This window comes from Panthera onca, chromosome B3 (genome assembly GCF_046562875.1).
Source record: "Panthera onca isolate mPanOnc1 chromosome B3, mPanOnc1 haplotype 2, whole genome shotgun sequence".
NCBI lineage: Eukaryota > Metazoa > Chordata > Mammalia > Carnivora > Felidae > Panthera > Panthera onca.
This window is the reverse complement of record NC_138344.1, coordinates 51547473-51563313: the sequence shown is the minus strand read 5'-3', so window position 1 is coordinate 51563313 and position 15841 is coordinate 51547473. Positions and strand designations below refer to the sequence as shown.

Sequence of the window (15841 nt, the reverse complement as noted above, 5' to 3'; positions counted from 1 at the left end):
ATTTAAATGTCAGCAAGTACAAAATGATTGAACTTTAGAAATACAGAAGCTAAAATAAATATATTCTGGATATGTGCTTTCAAGAGAATCGAAGTGCATTTACTAGTGTCACTTGAAGTCACAGAAGATCTAAATGTCTAAATTTTACTACATCATTAGAGTCAAAGACATGATACATTATTAAAATAATTTATAGAAGCAATGGAAAACCTGATTTAGCAAGAACAACTTGAAACTCAGTTCAACAACTTACTGTCGAGGAACTGGCTCCAATATCCATCTTTCTAATAATAATGCATCTTGCTTAATTGCAGGATCATTGAGATCAATTCCATCTGTGGTGGGCCCATCATCACTGTAGCAGCAATCTGGGAGTAACATCACTTCCACCATGATTGGAAGGTTATTCTTCCACAACAGTAAGACCTCAGACCTAGTTCTTCTGGCTTGGCGACACTTAAGAGAAAATGAATGTAAGCGAAATACCTCAATAACCCAAGGCATTTTATATTTACAGTTTAAAATTATAATTGTAAAATAGACATCTATATGAGAAATGAGTCAACTGTAGATCTTTGCTTAGGCTTATTTAGATTTCCTCATTAAATAGTGGATTAACACTAGTGAGTTCTAGAGTACAAGGATTAGTACTGAACATTTATGATGCAAAGTTTCTTGGGGAGGGGGATATTTCTACTCTATTTTGTGGAAAAATAACTGTCATACACCACATCTGACAGGCCTTAAGGTGGCCCAGCCTAGTTTGTTAACTATGTCATTGTTACAAAATAAAGATTCATTCTAAGTAAAAACCAAAATATTAAAATCTCATTTTCATTAAATGCTCAAAATAGACAAGATTTTAAAAATGTAAAATTTTGGACTACATTTAAGAAACTGTTGGGAAAATCCCTATAGCAAATTATACACTACCTATCAAAATAACTATTTTTGACATTATATAAAAATACTACTAAGATAGCAAAAAGTATCCTCCCGTAGGAAAAAAGGAATATAAAAGGGAAATTGGTTAATCTGAAGAAAATAATCATGAAAGTAATTCTACCAAATAAACACAAGATCAATAGCAACAATTATCTTAAATCTGGCGAGTAAGAAGGCAGGTATGATTTTGGCTGTCACCCTGCATGCTGATCTGCAAAGGTACCTACTGTGACTTTAAGAGCATCGCTTAAGAGTTAGGGGTATTAGCTATGGTCCAAGATTAGGATTTTTTTTATTGTAGTTATAAGTGATTTTATACTTAAGTGTGAACATTATAATTGTCATGTAACAAAAGTGATCACAGAATTTAAACTAGTTTATATGAAAGAAAAAGAAAATATACTCAATACACAATTCTCACCTGAGCCAGCTTGTCACTACATTCATGTTTGGAAGTTACTGGGTAACAGGACTGTGCTGGAGGGCAATGGAAACTTTCTGTGCGACCTTTTACAGAACATTCAGGTGTTCGTCCTTCTGTTATTAACAAGGCCAAAGAGACCAAGAACTCCTCTGCATCATATTCAAAATATTCATCTAGAGTATCTGGTTTAAAAAAAAAATGAGTCTCTAATTTAATGTATTCTTGTTAAGAACTCACCGTTTACACCTAAAATACCTAATGTCACAATCTATATTCAAGTATATTCACTAACAAAGAGTGAAAGGGGGGTAAAAATCAGGCAATTAAAATACAGTAAACTCTTGGTTCACAAGGTATACAAGGTAAGGAGAGAATGGATAATTCCAAATTTCAGTTAAGGTAAAGGTGGTTGAAATTATAGCATAAAATTATTTTTATGTCAATTTCAGTTAAAATGTCTAAGATTTAGGAATACATTTATAATCTTATAGATATTTAGATATCTTATATTTTTCAGATGTCAAGTGCAACAGTTTTTACACCCAAAATTTCACCAATAACCAAAAGGTTAAAAGGTCTTATTATGTCATATTTTTTAGCTGTTTTATTACTATTATTAAATATTAAGGATGCAAATTCAAATATATGTTTCTCCCTTTCTCTCCTTTGTCCCTTTCTTATCTAGTTCCTTATTCTTACAACCCATCTGTGCTGTGGACATTCAGAGCTCTGGAGTCCTTCTCTGCCTATGCCTTATAGTATTAGTAGTTTCAAAAGGAGAAATGTTATAATTATCCAGCAGCAGATGCAGGCCCAAATTACAATATATGAAGTGTGAATTTTGTTGTTGTTATTGTTACTATGCAGTTCCAAACAATTTGAAATGCAGGTGTTCTCACTTATTTGTAGTAATTTTTAAATTTCTCGCAAGTGCTCCAAGTTTGTGAAACAGTTAAGTTTCAAAAGTGTTAACCTGTTACACGAGTTGAACACTCGTGCAAATGTACACACACAAATTCAATTTGTTGTGCAATCCAATTAAATATCACATACTTTAAGTACTTGCTACACTGTATTAAGTGACAGGGGATACAGAATTGTATTATGGCATAGATCCTAGTCTCAAAGGGTTCATGATTCATAAATCATCTTCAAAACAAATAGAACACTACAGCATTTAATACATTCCAACGTTTTTCAGATAACAGTGGTAAAATTTTGCAAAAGAGGTAGGCATTGAAATACACAAAACGCAGAGTCAGACCTATAAATACAAAGAACAAATCGTTGGTTGTCAGAGGCAAGGGGGCTGGGAGATGGGCAAAATTTGTGAAGGAGAGTGGGAAATACAGACTTTCGGTTATGGAATAAATAAGTCAAGGGAATAAAACGCACAGCATAGGGAATATAGTCAATGATATTGTAATAGCGTTGTTTAGTGATAGATGGTAGCTACACTTATGAGCACAGCATAGAAAATCTGAATCATTATGTTGTGCACAGGGAACTAATGTAACATTGTGGGACAACTATACTGAAAACAATTTTTTTTTAAAGGAGGTAGACATTGAGCAGAACCAGGAGAGAGAAAGTGCAACTTGAGTAGAGAATCTGTATAGAGAAAGCGTGCAAAAGAAAGGACTGGAGCCAGATTATGAATAGCCTTGAAGGAAATGACGAAGAATGCCCATTTCTATCATCAGGAAGGCTTATCTGGAGATGCAGCAGCCTTCAAAGCCAACTTTATTGAGTTGGTATTTTAAGACCATTCAGAAAATATTCCCTAAAATGACCATGTGCAACATATAAAATAACAGTGAACACTTACTAACAATGTCAGACATTGCCAGTTCTAAGTACTTTCTACACATTAATTCATTCTATCCTCAGAGCAGCTCTATAAGGCGGAAACTGTTACTACCATTTTAAAGATAACTGAAGCATAGAGACGTTAAGTAACTTGCCCAAGATTACCCAGCCAGTAAAGAATGAAGTTGGAATTTGAATCTACAGTCTGGCTCCAGAATCTGGTTCCTTAACCACTACTACCTCATGCCTGCTTTCTTTCATTGCAGCTATAAAAACTGTTATTACATACTTTAGTATATGTTTATAAAAATGTAAGTAAAATAATAATATGCAACACATATATTAATAATACATATTGGAACAGACAGCCCCTCATCAGCTTACTATTTTTTGACTTGACGATGGTGTGAAAGTGATTTGGCTTTTGATCTGGTCCCAGACCAGCAATATGGTAGGGTCCTCTCATGACGCTGTGCAGCTGCAGTGAGCTCCAGGGCCCAGTCTGCCACATGATGGAGAGGGCAAAACACCAATACACTTACAACCGTCTGTACCAACACAACCATTCTCTTTCTCTCATTTCCAATATAGTGTTCAATAAATTACAGGCATATTCAACACTTTATTATAAAATAGGCTTTGTGTTAGATGATTTTGCCCATCTGTAGTCTAATGTAAGTGTTCTAAGCACGTTCAAGGCAGGCTTGGCTAAGCTATGACATTTGCTAGGTTTGGAATGTTAAATGCATTTTTCACTTAAACCTATCATAAGTTGAAAATGTCTTATCAGGATGTAACCCCGTTGTAAGTCAGGGAAGATCTGTAGTTTCCAGGGATAGAACCCTAGTTTATAATAATGTGACAAGAAAAACAAGAGAGTGATCTCAACTTTCCACTTTCCTCTAGAAATCAATTAGATTATAAATCAAAGGTTTCCTGTAGTCCCTTGGGATTAACTGAGTTAAATCCTGGTGTCCTTCACGGGGAAGCAAAAGATGTAAAAAGGATTCCATTCAATCCCTTTCTCTGGTGGTTCTATGGGTTTTCAAAGCTACCTCAGGCTTGCCATGGGCTACATGGCATGATTTCAGCTCCTGAGATATTTCTCTGGGCTCATCCTGTTCCTTTCCCTGAGTTTGTCAGGTAATCCTGGAAAACTAAGAATTGTGACAGAGCAGTGGCTCCTAATCTTTGGAATGCTGAATGATGCCAAGATGTCAGCTACTCCATGTGAATACCAAGGATGATCCACAGTCTAAGCAATAAGTCTTACATTTATGTGCTACTACTTAAAAAAAAAAAAAATCTATACTTGAGAAAAAACCTACAAGGTCAGATTAAGAAAGGGGGAAGGGCAGAAAGAGTGGGGAGAATGACAGTGTTATCCTTATGCCTGCAAAACTATAATTTATCTCTAAAGCCCTAGCAAATAATGGCTTACACACCAGGATTATCAAGTTTAAAGTGATAAAAACTAAACTATTACAAAAATAACTTTTTTTAAAAGTTTATTTATTTATTTTAAGAGAGGGGCAGTGAGAAAGGGAGAGAACCCCAAGCAGGTTTAGTGCTGTCAGTGTAGAGCTCAATGTGGGGCTCAAACTCACAAACCATGAGATTATGACCTAAGCCGAAATCAAGAGTTAGATGCTCAAGTGACTAAGCCATCCAGGCACCCCCAGAGTGTTAAATATTTAAATGAAAAACTTAACACAAAGATTAGAGATGACAGTAGTTATATATTAGTTATCTATGTAACCATTACATAAAAATTACGGGACACTTAGGTGGCTCAGTTGGTTGAGCATCTGACTTTGGCTCAGGTCATGATCTTGCAGTTAGTGAGTTCGAGACCCGCTGTCACTCAGCACTGCTGTCAGCCTATCAGCAGAGCCCACTTTGGATCCTCTGTCCCCTCTCTCTGCCCCTCCTCCACTGTACTCTCCCAAAAACACATATTAAAAACAAAACAAAACAAAACAGAACTGCAAGGAATAGCATGGATTATACTGTAGCATTATGAAAAATAAAATACTACCTAAATGCATGTGACTTTATGATGACAACCTTTAGGAACTGTCAGGAAAAATGTAAGGATGTCTGAATTTTAAGAAATGAGAATACTAAATCACAGTGGCCATTAGAAAAGTTACATAGTTAAAATTTTGATAATGTCAACCTCTAAAACACCAGACAGCAGAGACTACCATAAGGAATAAGAACAATAACTGAGAACCATGTCATGCTAAAGAAAATTCACTCAATAGAACTTGATATTTTGAGCTTATTCTAGAAGTAAGTTATGATTTTAGGGCCTCTGAAAACAATGTACCTTTATAAAAACAAAAGGTGTTTCATATCTAGACAAATATGGACTGTCAATCTTACCTAGTAGTTACATATTTTAGAAGAAATAAATTATTTGATATAAAGCATAGCATTGAAGCAAACAAAGGATGTTACAAGTTTTCACAGGCTATGAAGGACAGATCTTTGGAGACTGGAGATTAATGAATCAAAACATAGTTCTAGAATCCCTCTACCTCCAAGACCTCAATGAGGATTGGGTTTACACCAGTTTGACTGAGAGCCATGACCAGACTGGCTGCTTTTGTAGTAGCATGCACTTCTGGCTGTGGAGTTTAGCTATTTCTTATACAGTTCCCCATCTATTCTGTTTAATAAAAGAGGTGAACAATTTGGTAACTGGGAAAACTCTGATCAGAGTGATCCACAGATAAAATGGACTAACTCTCAGTAGAAGTAAATTCTTTATCACCAGGGATATTCAAGGACAGACTGATAGACACATCCCAGGGGTGTGATTGAACGTATTCAGCTAGTTAAGTGGTAGCAAGAGTTCTTTCAACCCTGAGAGTCTATGAATCTGTTCTGCAGAAGCAGCACAGAAAAAACCCTAGGAGAGAAGCCAGAACCACTACCTCCTTCTTAGGAGCCCCAGGAGGCCCTCTGAACCAGTACTCATCATATAGTGATTCAGAAAAAACTCCCAGGATAGCTCAGAACTTCTTCAAAGCTCTGTGTAAAACGAATGAGAGAAGAAGGTCTTACCCATCACTGGGCTGCTAGATATGCGGTTCAGTTTACTTTTTTTTTTTTTTTTTTTTTTTTTTTTAGTATTTTTAATTTATTTTAAATATAGTTTATTGTCAAATTGGCTTCCATACAACACCCAGTGCTCATCCCAACAAGTGCCCTCTTCAAGGTTCACTTTACTTCTAAAGCCTGGCAAGGTAGCAGAAAATTCCACACTTCTAATGACATGGAAGACAATGACAAGACAAGCAGGAGAATAACCTGGGGGGTTGCTAAAAAAAAAAAAAATGTTTCTCTAACAATAAGGTCCTTTCAACTTCATAAAGGACAATCTGGTAATAAGAATCAAAATCCTCTTTCTATAAAATAACACATACACTGAGCTGAATATTAAAGGATATTTATTTAAATGTTTATACCAATTTAAAAAATGGAATAAACCTAAATGTCCAATAATACAGGACTGGTTGATATACTGTGGTATAGTTATATCTAAAATAATGATATAGGTTTACTTTTGACAAGGAAAGATATCTATAAAATATCTTGAAAGTGAAAACATAGTGTTTCAAAAGAAAGAGTGTTATGATCATGTGTTTGTGCCACAATCACATGTGCCATGTACACAGAAAGATGTATATATAATAAAATATGATCAGCCCTTTCATAAAGCTAACATACAAACACATAAGCTAAATTTTAAATAAACTACTGTTCTCTGATTGGTATTAGATAAATGATAAGGCCTTTTAATTGAAAAATAACATGTAAATAAAAGCATTACCTAGTGTCATACATTTTAGTCACTGTCTTATAGAACTCCTACTTAGTAGGCCGTAGTTTAGTTATTTAATATAGGAATTCGTGAAGACAAACACAGGTAACAGCATAGGTTGAAATAACTTAGCAGTTTAAAATGCTTTTTTTGCTTTTTAAAAATAAAATTTAAAAAATTGAGATCTAGAGTCTTATACTAACAATATGAGAAACATATATGTAGGGAACTGAGAATGGGTGTTAAGAGTGGAAAAGATTATGCTCAAAGAACTGGATTCTCTGTTGACATAACCAGTATATTGGTATTAAGACTCCATTTATTCAACAATTATTTATTATATATGTACTATTATATACCTCCTGTGTGCCAGGCACTTTCCTAAACACTGGGACTTGGAGCTTATATTCTAGTGGTGGTGGAGAAAAACAAGAACAAATTAATAAGAAAAATAGCAGATGGTGGGGTACCTGGGTGGTTCAGTCAGTTAAGCCTCCACCTTCAGCTCAGGTCATGATCTCATGGTTCATGGGTTTGAGAGCCGCATCAGGCTCTGGGCTGACAGTTCAGAGCCTGGAGCCTACTTTGGATTCTGTATCTCCTTCTCTCTGCCCTTCCCCCACTCATACACTGTCTCCCTCTCTCTCTCTCTCTCAAAATAAAACATTAAAAAAATTTTTTTAAAGACAAATATCAGATGGTGTGAAGTGCTATGCTGTAAGTGTAAAAAGAGTGAAATGAGAATGCTTATGTGAATGTTTTATATCAAGTGTTCAGAGAAGGCTTTTCTGAGTAGGCAATGTTTAAGCTGAGATCTGAGCAAGGAGCTAGCTATTCAGAAATTAGGGGAAAGAGTATTCTGAGCAAAGGGTCTAAGGTGAGAATGAATGGGTAATGTCCCAGGTAAGTGAGGCTTGAAAGGCAGCAAGAAGGAAAGGAAGATGAAGATCAGAATGGTGGTGAGGGATTAGATTATACAGGATGATTTTGAAGCTCTCCAGGAAAGAGTTGAAATTCTGTCATAAATTCAATGGGAAGCCTTTGGGGGTTTTAATTAGAGAAATGGGTTGATCTGATTTACTTTTTTTAAAAAAACTTTATTGTTTGAGAGTGATAGAGCTAATGTGCAAGCAGGGGAGGGGCAGAGAGAGAGAGAGAGAGAGAGAGAGAGAGAGAGAGAGAGAATCCCAAGCAAGGCTCTGTACTGTCAGCACAGAGGTGACAGAGCTGAAGTCAAGAGGTGTACACTTAACTGACTGAGACATCCAGGCAACCCTGATTTACATCTTAAGGTGATCACCTTGGCTGCTATGTTGATAATAGGAATAAAAACCAAAGCAGGTATACTAGTTAGGAGGCTACTGTAGTTGTCCAGGGTTAGGGATATAGTTTAGGGAATCATTGGCAATTGGAGAGTATTCACAATCAAGAGCTACCTAAAGGAATATGTTGGGAACTCACGACAGAGCCTGGAGGCACTCCACCAGGCTCCACCAAGTAGTGATCTGAGAGAGGATGATGAACCAGCCAAAGGAGCTGTCAAGTATCTTGTATCACAGAAGCACAAGGGAAAAAAAAATGTTTCAAGGGCAGAGCCAATGGTTTCAAATACAAGTGAGGTTTAATAAAATGTAAACAAAGATGTGACCACTGGATTTGACAATAAGCAAGTCACTGGTGACCATGAATGACAATAGTGATCTCAGTAGACAGTGATGGAAGACTAGGCAGATATGACATACATTGTCAATTATTCTGAAGGGTATAGATGATAAATACAAAAGTCTACTTTCTGAGTCCCGAGAAAAATGACCATTCATGTATTACAACAGCCCTTTCTATAAAAACAAGGTAAGTATTAAATACACAATATCATCACTCAAAATGGTCTTCAAATCTCAAAATGAGAATAAAAGAAGTTCCCTTCTAAGTCTATGAGACAAGGGTAGGAGATTCTCCCTCTTTATGGTCCTGAAATCCAGCCACTAAATCTTACTAATCTTACTTTAAAATTTTTCTTTGATTTAAACTCTTCTTTTTTGACCTCAAGACAGTTAACCTAAGTTAGGCTCTTACTATTTTATGCCTGAATTACTACAACAGTCTCCTAGCTATGGTCTAGGACTCTAAGCCTCTTCTTACTCACTTTGCACTTGAATGCAATTAATATTCCTGAAAATCCATTTCATCACATTCCTCTTCATTCTAAGTTTTCCGTTTGTTTTACTGGCTCCCTAACCGCCCTCTGATTTAATGTAAACTCTGACATTAGGGCCAGGACCACACTACACTTTGCTGTGCACTGCCAGGTTCTGATGCGAATGCTGCATCTTGGATACACACTGAGGTGACCCTGCTTTAGACTCCACCTTTGGAGTCTTAACTTTCTCCACCTTTGCTTCTTCATCTCTTTTACTGCTCCCCCCATAGTCTCTCTGTTCCAGCCAAACTGTGACCTATTCCATGCTTGTGCCACTCCTTGTTCTTTTTCACCTATTAAACATGGCTGATTCTTCTTCTTTCCAACAATTCTGAGCTTTCTGAAAAGTTTCTTCATTCCCTATTTTTTTTCCTCACAAAAGAGCCCTTTCCTAACTCATTTCCACACTCATCTGTCACTGACGTTATACTCTTCCCCAGAACTTAGGTAAGCCATGTAGGCTATGAATGGTTACTTCAGGGTGCTGGCTCACAGTCCTAAGGTCATGAATTTCACCTCCACATGGGTAAGTTTCACTGTGTTCCATAAACAGGCTGTACTGCTAACTTCAGGCAACCTTTGCTCAAACTTGGGGCACTTACCACAAATGTGAACATGAAAAAAAGAAAGGATAGATCAGTGCAAATCAACCATCACTTCAGGAAAAACTAAGCACTATATTAACAGTTCCATGGGTAACTCAACCCATCCGTTTCTTTATAATAATATTTTTAATATTTCATGGATATGTATCTCAATGGGTTAAATTCTATATACACTGAAAAAATTTTGGTTTCTCATCTTTATGTTCCAATCTCAAAGATAAGTGTTTCATGGTTCTGTTTTAGGCAAAAATTGTAAGGGATCGTACCTTACTTCCAGATGAAGAAAATAAGGCACAAAGACAACAGTTTTCTTTAAAAAAATTTTTTTAATGTTTTATTTATTTTTGAGAGCAAGAGAGACAGAGCACGAGCAGGGGAGGGGCAGAGAGAGAGAGAGAGAGGGAGACACAGAATCTGAAACAGGCTCCAGGCTCTGAGCCTGTCAGCACAGAGTCCATGTGGGGCTTGAACTCACAAACTGCTAGTTCATGACCTGAGCCGAAGACAGACACTTAACCAACTGAGCCACCCATGTGCCCCTGCCCCTCAAGTTTCTCACTTCTTAAGGCATCACCAGATTGGTGGAATGGTTCATAAATGTTGTTAGTCTGTTTTATTAGCCTCTTTTTTTTATCTTTTATCAAGTCATTCCAGGAGAGTTCTATTGATTTAAAAAAATTTTTTTAATGTTTATTTATTTTTCAGAGACAGAGTGTGAGTGAGGGAGGAGCAGAGAGAGAGAGACACAGAATCCTAAGCAGACTCCAGGCTCTGAGCTGTCAACAGAGAGCCCGAGGTGGAGCTAGAACTCATGAATTCAACCAAATATGGGTGTGAATTCAACCAAATATTTTTGTCATACATCTACATAATACAATAACTACCAAAGTGCAAAATTATAATTAAAGCATTGTAATATTCTGAGGTGTCATCCAGAAAACTAAGTCATATGTATGTTTTTATAGTAATCTACCTTTTCAAAAACTGGCTATAAATTTTAATTGTCACTTAATCCAAACATCCAATTACACAAAGATGATCATCATCTTCTTGAGTTGTGAAGTATTTTATCAAGTGCTTCTTCCTTTTAATTTTCATGATGTAGCACAAAGTAATAGCTAAGAGCATGAACTCTGAGACAACCAGTTCTACTACTTGTTAGTTCTTTGGCTTTGTGCAAATTATACAACCTCCCTTTGTATCAGTTTTTCTTTTTTCTTTTTCTTTTAACTTTATAAGAGAGAGATAGCACGAGTGGGGGAGGGGAAGAGAGAGGGAGACAGAGAATCCCAAGCAGGCTCTGCAATGGCAGAAGGGCTTGAACTCATGAAGCCAGGAGAACATGACCTGAGCTGAAACCAAGAGTCAGATGCTTAACCCACTGAGCCACCCAGGTGCCCTGCCTCAGTTTTTCTATTATATGGGGAAAATAATAATATCAACCTTCAGAAGGTAGTTACAAGGATTGAGATATTATTTGTAAAATTTCCAGAATATTAACTGACACAGAGCGATCACTATGGAATTGTTTGTTAAATTTAAGGTAAACATAAATGCACTGACACAGGTCTTCCTCTCACTTTAAAGATGTGAAAACTAATTCTGTAAAATCATTTGCCCCAAGTCACACATATATTATCATTAACTAGAGAATTATCTTTAAAAACCTGCTTGCCACTACCAATAGTCCTTAACTCTCAATTATAGAAGCTCATACTTATTTTTCATTTCACACAAAAATGACTTCGAGTCTAACCTTCCAGCTCAAGGCATGGATTCTTTAAAGCTCCTCAGACAGACGTATCTTCTTGGTATTAAATGAATTTGGACAACTACTCCCTTCCTGCCTTATGTCTTCCCTCTTTAAGGCTCTTTCAATTTAGATATTATGGAAAGGTCTAGATTATGTACTTCCAGAAAAAGCAAGAGGATATCCCACTTAAAAAATTATGTTTTTTAATGTTTATTTATTTATTTTGAGAGAGTTTGTGCATGTGTGCATGCAGGATGGGCACAAAGAGAGAGTGAGAGAATCCCAAGCAGGCTCCCCACTGTCAGCCCAGAGCCTGACACGAGGCTCCATCTCACAAACCGATCTCACAAACTGTGAGATCATGACCTGAGCCAAAATCAAGAGTCAGATGCTTAATGGACTGCTCCCCAGGCGTCTTGAAACATTATCCTTATAATGCTTGGCAAAACTGTACAATCATATCTGCTTATAAATAAAGTGTTTCAATGTTCTATTTTGTGCATTAAAAAACACTTAAGAGTTAATTAAAACTGAGCTTGGTCCCTTTATCGTCAAAGAAAAATAAGCAGCTTCTGTGGGAAAAAAGACAAGGGATAAATGGTTTTGCTTTTTTTTTTTTTTTAAAGACCAAGTCTTGGCTTTTGTACACAAGTCACAAATTAAACTCAAAAGAACCTTCAAAAGCATGTATTTTCATTAATTTGTACATGAGGAAACTGGACTTCAGAGAGGTAAAGTAATTGCTCAGACACACATGGCAATATAATGGCAAAGTGAGGCCTCAAACCAAGATCTCTTAGATGTGAAAAATGTTAGAAATCTGAGGACTTATGGGGGCACCTAGGTGGCTCAGTTGGTTGAGCATCCAACTTTGGCTCAAGTCATGATCTCACGGTTCATGAGTTCAAGTCCCACATCCGGGCTCTGTGCTGACAGCTCAGAGTCTGGAGCCTGAGCTCCAGATTCTGTGTCTCCCTCTCTCTCTCTCTCCGCCCCTCCCCTGTTCTCATTCTCTCTCTCTCTCTCTCTCTCTCTCTCTCAAAAAATAAATGTTAAAAAATTTTTTTTAATTTGAAAAAGAAAACAATCAGAAAAGAATAAATAGTTAAGATTTGGGGCATTGAGGAGGGCACCTGTTGGGATGAACACTGGGTGTTGTATGGAAACCACTCTGACAAGAAATTGTATTTAATATATAAGAAATAGTTAATATTTGGAATCAAAATAGAGAAAAGAGGAGAAAAAGAAAAAGGTAAACAAAATAAATGGAGAAACAATAAACAGCAGGAAAATAAGGGAGAAAATATAAAAGGAAGAATAAAGAAAACAGTAAAAGTAGAGCTAGAGGAAGTTGAATAAATAAGGGGTAGGGTGTGGAAATCTAAGGAAAGCCAATACTTTGTTTCCTAATTGTTTCTCAGATTCTTTCCCCAAACTTCCATCTTTCAAACATTCCAAAGTAGTTCTTCCTGTTTCCTCACACATGTTCTACTAGCACCTCTATAAAAGGAGCCCCAAACTTCTAAAAGAATTAGGTTTTTTTAATGTTTATTTATTTTTGAGGGTGGTGGTGGCAGGCGGACAGAGAGAGAAGGAGACAGAGGAGAAGGGAAGTAGCTGACAGCAGGGACAACAGGAAGCCTGACATGGGGCTTGAACTTATGGACCATAAGATCATGACCTGAGCTGAAGTCGGTCACTTAAGTGACTGAGCCACACAAGCACCCTTAAAACAATTGTTTTAAACTATGTGGTCCAAGTGGGTCATTGAGTGCAACAATTGTCTTTATTAAATGGTAGGCTATAAGAAGTACTTGTGGAAAGGGAGCAAAATGCTACACCCAAAGGCACCACAGAGACTGAAAACAAGCCCAAAACCGGGAGCAAAAATCTGCAACCTAAATAACCAACCAAAGATAAACATCTGGAATATTTTACGTAAGAACTCTAAGAAGCTAATGAACATGTGATGCTGAGCTTCCCTAATCATCAAAGAATACAAATTAAATCCACAGGGACATACCATTTCAAAATCAACAGATTTAAGGGGGAAAAATTAGTCTGACTAAATAAGTGTTGGTAAATGTGTAGAGCATCTGCAATACTCATATACTGCTAGTAAAAGTATACCATAGTACAATCATTTTGAAAAATAACCTGGCATTATCTAGCAAAGAAGTGCATGCCCTACAACTCAATAGTTACTCTGCTAGGTATATAACTCAGAGAAAATTTTCTGCCCATTCACTAGGAGACCAATATGAGAATATTCAAAGAAACACTGTCTGTAATAACAAAAGTCGTGAAAACAATAACAAATGTCTATCTATAAAATGGGTAAATTGTGGTATATTCATATAATGGGACACAATACAACAGTGGACATAAATATAAGAAAAAGTGATAGGTACACACAGGTTATAGAAGACTATAAGTAGGATGATTCTATTTACATAAATGTTTAAAAAACAAGCAAAATCAAACAACATACTTGATGATCCCATACATATGTGGTAAAAGTATAATGAAGTACAAGGAAATAATTAACACTTAATTTAAAACAGTGGATATTTCGAGTGTGATTGGTGGAGCTATAATTGAGGGAAGGCATACAGGAGTCTCCACACAAGGGACTGATAATGCTTTTGGTAGCCACTGAATGAGAAATTACAATGCACATAATCTTTGTGTTGATGATGTGCTCCATAACTTAAACAACTTACTATATTCTTTTATAAACGTGACAAAAATAAACTAAAAATTTCAGCATGCATATGGAAAACCGACATCTGAGAATGCTGCACTGTGAGACAGTATGATCTAGGTGGGATTCATGAGGTCTACACTCTCCATTATGAACCTCTTTTGTTCTAGGTTTCTCCGGCTAACGTCAGACTATACTACCCCTAAAAAACCCTGCCGACTTTGGGATTTTAGGATTTGATGAAAATATTAAGGTGAAGAATCACAATATAAAAGAAAGAAAAAAGACAGTACTCAATTTACAATACTGTTTAACTTTTGGTAGTATCCAAAGCTGATAAATTCAAGTAATAGGACAAATATCTAAGCCTAATTTGCCATATATATTATTTCTAGAATAAATTTTACTTTTTTTCATGTAAGAATCAAGCTTTCAGGCAAGTCTTATTTTGCAATGAACACAACTGAAAGATACTATTAATGAAAAGTTCAGAGATTTCCTTGGTTGGACAAGTAACTAAAATGCTCTAAAATACAATGCTGATACAAGCAATGGCATGGCTCATAGTATTTTCTTCTGAAATTGAATAAGCAGCCCTTTGCTTTCACATTAGCACAGTATGTACTTTTGGGGTAAGTAAATGTCACTAAATATACAATAGACTTAGTCTGTACTACAACTACCAGTTGCTTCCTTAGCAAGTCAACTACCACTTGCTTCCTTAGGGTACGTTGTTGGCATCTTGTGATGTGGTCTACTACAAGTCACGGACTCTTTTTTGTTTGTTACATAACTTAAATCACGTCTATTAGCCAAGTGATTCCCCTTACAAACTATATGATTTAGTTATTTATATTGTCACTACTTGTCTGCTCCCTGTAAATTCTACAATGGCAGGGATTTTGGTCAGGTCTGTTGACTGACATAGCCTCAATACACAGGGACTATGACTGCATATAAAAGGCATTCAAAAATATTTATGAACTTTTTCTCTCTCCAAGCCTTCTTGGCGGCTGCTTTTGGTTGGGGCCCTTCCACACCTAAGGCAGGAAGATGGTAGCCACAAACAAGATGAAAAAGTCACTGGAGTGGATCAACTCTAGGCTCCAACTCATTATGAAAAGTGGAAAGTACGTGCTGGGGTACAAGCAGACTCTGAAAATGATCAGACATGAAAATGATCATAAATGTATACATATATACATATACATATACTTATAACATATACATGTACATGTACATATACATATACATGGGTGTATATATGTATATACTGTGTGGCTCAGTCGGTTGATCATCTGACTTTGGCTCAGGTTATGGTCTCCTGGTTCATGGTTTCAAGACCCACATCGGGCTCTCTGCTGTTGGTGTGGAGCCCACTTCAGATCCTCTGTCCCACCCCACCCCCGGCTCCTACCCCACTTGCACTGTCTCAAAAATAAACATTTAAAAAAAATTTGTGGATATAATTACTAAATTCTACACTGTGAAGAAGCTAATTATCAAAATCAATACTATATCTAGCTAAGGACCATGTTAGTATTTCTTAAGTAATGTTCCCTTAATTAT

At 36.5% G+C, this 15841-nt stretch overlaps 1 protein-coding gene across 6 annotated transcripts in view; it reads right to left on the bottom strand.

The window, feature by feature from the left end:
- ATOSA (atos homolog A) overlaps positions 1-15841 on the bottom strand; it is a 116211-nt gene that overhangs the window by 27471 nt on the left and 72899 nt on the right. For all 6 annotated transcript variants that reach the window (XR_013556291.2, XM_060618491.2, XM_060618489.3 and 3 more), the window contains exons 3-4: positions 1367-1551; positions 254-456 (exon numbers count right to left, since the gene is read on the bottom strand). Coding sequence is in view for 5 of the 6 variants with exons in the window: in XM_060618491.2 (XP_060474474.2) it covers positions 254-456; positions 1367-1551 (388 nt within the window). In the remaining variant the exon portion in view is untranslated. The remainder of the gene's footprint in view (positions 1-253; positions 457-1366; positions 1552-15841) is intronic.